This window comes from Cenococcum geophilum (assembly GCF_001692895.1).
Source record: "Cenococcum geophilum 1.58 unplaced genomic scaffold K441scaffold_23, whole genome shotgun sequence".
Taxonomy (NCBI): domain Eukaryota; kingdom Fungi; phylum Ascomycota; class Dothideomycetes; order Gloniales; family Gloniaceae; genus Cenococcum; species Cenococcum geophilum.
The window spans coordinates 599,644-605,643 of NW_027137581.1; the positions used below are offsets into that span (position 1 = coordinate 599,644).

Sequence of the window (6,000 nt, forward strand, 5' to 3'; positions counted from 1 at the left end):
GAGACAAGGGGGGACACCCCGGGCCTGCAAGTCGGCGCCTCCACCTTCCCAAGCCGCTAGGCTGCTTTGGCACCAAACGTCCAGCCCGCCAAGCATCACTCCGTAAGACACCCAGCGCGTGGGTTAGGGGACTTACGGCTTCTTCTTGTGTGAGTTCTTTCTTCGCTCGGCCCTTCCTGTCCTCTCCTGCTCCCCTCGAATCTGCTCCACGGAAGCTGCTCAGCTCGCCGACCGGCGCACCCCTCAACCCTCCTCCATCGCAATTCTCCCTGCGCGCCGTCAAACACACTTCTGTCTCTGCTTCACCATCCTCCAACTTTATTTCGCCCTACCGTTGTTTGTTTGGCGCGAGCTCGTTCGAGCCGGCTTTACGGCCTTGGGTCAGACGAGGGTGAGCCGATTCACTCCTGTATGTCAACCTTCTTTCCATCGCCAACACTCGCAATGCTGAACTATATCCATTCGCGAAACCGTCACTGACGCCAATAAGCTTCTTCACAGCCGCTGGTGGTCTGCCGTCTCCCCAGCTCTCTCTGCTCCGAACACTTGCCCCAGCACCCAACCACTTTTAGCCCCATAATCACTCACGCATCATATTTTGGTTAATCCGCTTGCTACACCATCATACATGGCAAGCCATCAGCAGCCTTCGCCTACTGCGGGCATGCCACCGCATCATGGCCCACCTCCAGGACACCCTCAGGCCAACGGCCATGCTCCCATCCAGACCCAGGCAAAGAACGCCTCGCAATACTTGACTCAGCAGAACGAGAACATCTGGAACTCTCTCGGTATGTCGCCTTGCAATCGAGTGTCCTGCTTGGGCGTCTGCAATCCGTTCTAATTTGTACCAGGTGCGTTGTCAGAGCAGATGCTGGACTTCGATGGCGCCATACAGTGCTATGAGCAAGCTCTGCGCCACAACGCGTGGTCAGTCCCTGCCATGCAAGGTATCGCTTGTATTCTACGTACGAAGGATCAATTCCCTGCTGCCGTCGAGTATTTGCGCATGATCTTGAAGGTCGATCCAAACAATGGCGAAGTTTGGGGAAGTCTTGGTAAGTCCACTTTTCAAGTTTCCGGACGGCACATGCAGCTTATTGACTCGTTTGCAGGCCATTGCTACCTCATGATGGACGATCTACAGCAGGCCTATTCAGCCTACCAGCAGGCACTGTACCATCTCACCGATCCAAAGGTATGTCGTGTCCGCTCCGTGAGTCTACATTATGCGCGGGCTTCGCTAATGGACTGTTTCAGGAACCCAAGCTCTGGTATGGTATTGGAATTCTCTACGACCGTTACGGTTCCCTCGAGCATGCCGAAGAGGCCTTCTCTCAAGTCATGCGAATGGAGCCAAATTTTGAAAAGGCGAATGAGATTTACTTCCGTCTCGGAATAATTTACAAGCAACAACAAAAATTCCAGTCAAGTTTAGAAGTAACAACATCGCCGCTCTTGCTTATTCTATCTTCAACTAACTCTCTCACCAGTGCTTCAAATACATAGTGACTAATCCACCGCGGCCGCTGACCGAGGAAGATATCTGGTTCCAAATCGGGCACGTTTATGAACAGCAAAAAGATGTAAGCGCAGTCATTGGGCAATGCTGAATACAGATCATTAACCATTGGCTACAGTACGACTCGGCAAAGACTGCGTACAGGCGGGTTCTCGAGCGCGATCCTTCTCACGCGAAAGTTTTGCAACAGCTCGGCTGGCTACATCATCAACAAAGCACAAACTACTCCAGCCAGGAACAAGCGATTGAGTATCTAGAGAAATCGGTCAACTCAGGTAAATTTTCAGAGACTCGAGTATTGTCATGTGCTAGAGTTTAATTTATCTTCTCAGACCAAACCGATGCACAGAGCTGGTACCTGCTCGGTCGTTGCTACATGTCACAACAGAAGTACCCGAAGGCGTACGAAGCATACCAACAAGCGGTCTACCGCGATGGACGAAACCCGACATTCTGGTGCTCAATTGGGGTTCTCTATTATCAAATCAACCAGTATCGTGATGCGCTCGATGCATACTCCCGAGCAATCCGTTTGAACCCAAATATATCCGAGGTCTGGTACGACCTTGGTACACTGGTAAGTTTGCTTTTCAGCCCTTGCCTCGGCAAAACATCCGCTTACGTGTTCAAGTACGAGTCTTGCAATAACCAAACAGCCGATGCGCTCGACGCATACCAGCGTGCCGCCGATCTTGACCCTTCGAACGTGCATATCAAAGCTCGCCTGCAGCTCTTACAGAACGGCCAACCCACAAGCGGCGTACCAAATCAAAACAGCGCACCGATTCCACAGGATGTCCACCCTCAAGCCTATCAACCCGCGTCCATCAATGGCCCTCCTGGCCCTCAGTGGGGTGCGCAAACTCCTTCTCAAGCCCCTCAGGGACCGATCCCGCCTGCTTTGGGCAGCGGCGATTGGAATCGTCCTCTAGCTAGCATACGAGATCCGCAGCTACCACCCCAGCAACTGAACCAGTATGACCAGCGAGACCCTATTAGACCACCAACACAGCATGCCCCTCCCCGCCCTGCAAGCCCGAGACAAGAACCATTAAGACAATACCAAGAGCCGCCACGGCCAAACCCATCAGCCCCTCCTCGAAGAGGACTATCTCCTTCTCCAAAGACACATAATGTTGCTCCAAATATGTACCATGGACCTCCGTCACTCCCACCACAAGGCCCGCCCGCACAGTCACAAATGCAGCAGCATCAGCCTCCGAACCGGATATCAAATCCCAATTATGGCCCGCACCCAGCAACCGTTCCCCCACCCCCACCACCTCCTCCAACAGGCCTGAACGGTCCACCTAGCCAAGGACCTCTACCTCCTTACGGCCGAATGGCCAGCCCGCCTCCCGAGGTTCGACCTATTATAGAAAACCGCGTATCATCCCCTGGGAGCAATTATCCTCAGCAGCAGTATCAGCACCACCCTAATCCCTCCTCAGCAGGAGGCATCGCTAGCGGCGCTCCAGCTCCGGCATCCGCCCAAGCAGCAGCTGAAGCCGCCGCTCGTGAACGTGATGAGCGGACTCCAACCGCGCCTCCCAAGAGACTTCGGGAATGGGAGGATGAAAGTCCAATGAATCAGAAGCCTCCTACTAATGACGAGAAGCGCCAGAGATTGGACGAGCCTCATAGCCGACGCACGTCCCCTCCCCACAGGATACCCTCTCCTCCACGACACAGCCCGCACGATAACATGGACGCTCGGCGATTGAACGATGGCTACCATCCATCTGAGGCCGCTCATAATCCTCCGTCGCTTCCATCCATCAATGCGACCCAGCCAATGCCGCGCATGTCCGAGACCCCAAAACAAGAGCGCCCTGAGCATCATGAACCAGCATCACGTCAAATAGATGTAGATGAAGACTACAGCGATGGGGCTGAGGACGAGAAGAGGAACGGACCGCTAAAATCGGAAAGGGAAAGCCCACGCACCGTTCCGACAAACGGATTGTCACATGCCCCTCCGCCTGTTGAGCAAAAATCCTAAGACTCCCCTATGCTATTCAGTACCTAAAATTTTCCTTGTCAACTTCAATGGTTCTTTTCTGGTGCATGTGCTTTACAGTAAATGCGGCGACGCCACGGACTGCTAGAAACTTGGTCAATCCGGTCATACTTAAATCAGCATATAATGGCCAAACTGATGCGGCCATTGGCCAGCCAACGCCATCAACTATTTAAATCCTATTTTCAGCATACCAACCTCTTCCATTCGCTTCGCGGTAGTGTTGGTCATTTTCCACGTCACTTTCCCATCATCTTCATCATCTCTATCATATTTCTTAGCTAGTATGACTTTAGCGGTTTGAATGATTAGCGGCTGACAAGAACGGCGGCACGGAGTCGGCATGGAGTGTTGGAATTGCGGCCCTATTTGGTGCATTTTGATGATGACTTGCCGGGTGGCTGATGAGGTGTTATGGCGATGGCTTGCAAGAGTTTCTGCTCGTCTGGTCCCATAAAATGATATCCGGTGCTTTTCTTTTGTTGTTGTGAAATTAGTATCCGAAAATATGGAAATGAAATGTGCAATTTTTAATCAGATTGGATCAGCTTCTCTATCGTGCACGCGACTGGGTAAAAATACGTGGGTGACTAACCTTTGTGGGGATTCTCCAACTTCATCCAACGTCTAAGTTCACCAACTATAACTTGCTCATAAAATAGCGCTTGGGTCGTGAATCTCCTGGGGCTATTCACATCAGCGACTGTATGAGATTATCTGAACAATCATCAAAATAGGTTCTATATAGAAGACCCTGTCTCTTCTCTGTCCGGGGGTATTTCCTTGTATCACGAGCCAATATAAGGACGGTGGCGTGTAGGGGACTCCATCAGGTGAGGTCATCATCGGGGACGAATCTATATTCCAGCTATTACGTGACCGTAGGGAGCTCCTGTGGATGTCGTCTACACCTTATCTCATTAATCAGACTCCTGGTGGGTAGTCCTAGCTTTGGTGGTAACGAAAGTCTCAGAATCTCTGCCTTAGTGCCAAAACTGATATAATTATCCAAGTCTACTTATCTCTAAAATACTAAAAGCTAAAAGCTCTTTATCTTCTCTATCGCCCCCACGTTATAGCGATATTGTAGCTCTATTCTATAAGAAATTAAATATAGGTAGTTCGTTAGTTTTAGTTTAAAATCCAACTTACGTTCTATAACAGTATATCCCGCCCCTTAATATTCTAAATATATGGCTATATTATATATTTATAAAGATATAATTACTTAAAGAATCTGTTGTATTAAATATATATATTATAACTATCGTGATTTGGACGTAGCTCGTAGAAAAGCGGGTTTTAGTCTCTTCTTAGATTCTTACTTCCGCCAGCCCAGTCTGGGAGGTGGTGCTTATAGTGATCTATTTGGACTGGCGTGGATCTGAGATCAAATCCACTCCAATGCTCCAGCCCAAATCTAATGCACATTATCTAAATAGGAACAATAGTTACTTATATAGGCTAGCCCGCAATTTTGGATCTAGTTGACCTGAGTGTTCGCGCCGATCTAAATAGATGACCGGATACTTAGTCAAAGTCGATTTAATGAGGGCTTTACTAACAGTAACATTACCGGACAGTAAGTCCAACATCTAGCGTCCAGAGAGCTTTAAGGCCTTACCTCTCGCTCGTTACCACCAATTAAATCGCTCGCTGTTCGCTGCATTAAGATAAGTTCGCTCGCTATTCGTTATTAGCCTAATTTCTTAATTAGGCATATTATAGGGGTTTAATAGTATTTTATACTAGATTTTTAATAGTATCTCTTGTCACGGCACTAACCTGACGTATACTGTTTCATACTGTCTCGTACTGTTTCTTACTGTTGGCTGGCCCACCACTAGCTCCTTGGCGGCTGGCCCTACCATTTGTATACGATACCCCTGTTTACCTTCTTCTCCTCTTTATACCATAACGTAGTTATTTAGCCTACCTGTATTATAGCACTATGACAGTTTATAGTATCTCCAATTGCGCCCCATTACGATCTTTTCTCTTCTTAGTCTATTATCTCTATTCTCCTAGTCCTTACCTCCGTCCTCTTAGTATAATTGCAATCTGGCGTAACCAGTAATACTAAAATATAGTCCTAGACAACCTTAGCATAGTCCTAGATAGTCTCAATAATCTTAGTATTATAACTAGGCTTATAGATTCTAATTATCTTACCTAGATCCCTTAGAATGGGCGACTATAATATGGAAAATACTCCGGCAATAAACACCCGCAAAGCGCTTGCTCGCTTCTTTAATATCTCCCACACTAATATTACCTAGGCGATTAGGAATAGTCCTAAGCATCCTAAGGACCTTAATATGGCAAGAACCTCCTAACACCTTTCTATATATATAACCTTTTTAACTAGTATTAAGAGTGGTCTTAAGCCGTCTATAATAAAGGCCGAACTATAAAGTCCTAACTTAAAGAAGCTTAGCACAGAATTAACTCCCTTAAG

At 48.3% G+C, this 6,000-nt stretch overlaps 1 protein-coding gene across 1 annotated transcript; it reads left to right on the forward strand.

Annotated features, from left to right (window-relative positions):
• Window positions 1-628: 628 nt before the first annotated feature.
• Window positions 629-3,524, forward strand: K441DRAFT_677648 (TPR-like protein; the record flags this gene model as incomplete). The annotated part of the gene is made up of 8 exons (XM_067651087.1): window positions 629-791; window positions 855-1,058; window positions 1,116-1,198; window positions 1,261-1,440; window positions 1,494-1,586; window positions 1,641-1,797; window positions 1,855-2,099; window positions 2,154-3,524. 8 exons carry the CDS (start codon window positions 629-631, stop codon window positions 3,522-3,524), a joined length of 2,496 nt encoding a protein of 831 aa, XP_067503630.1.
• Between the last annotated feature and the right edge of the window lie 2,476 nt (window positions 3,525-6,000).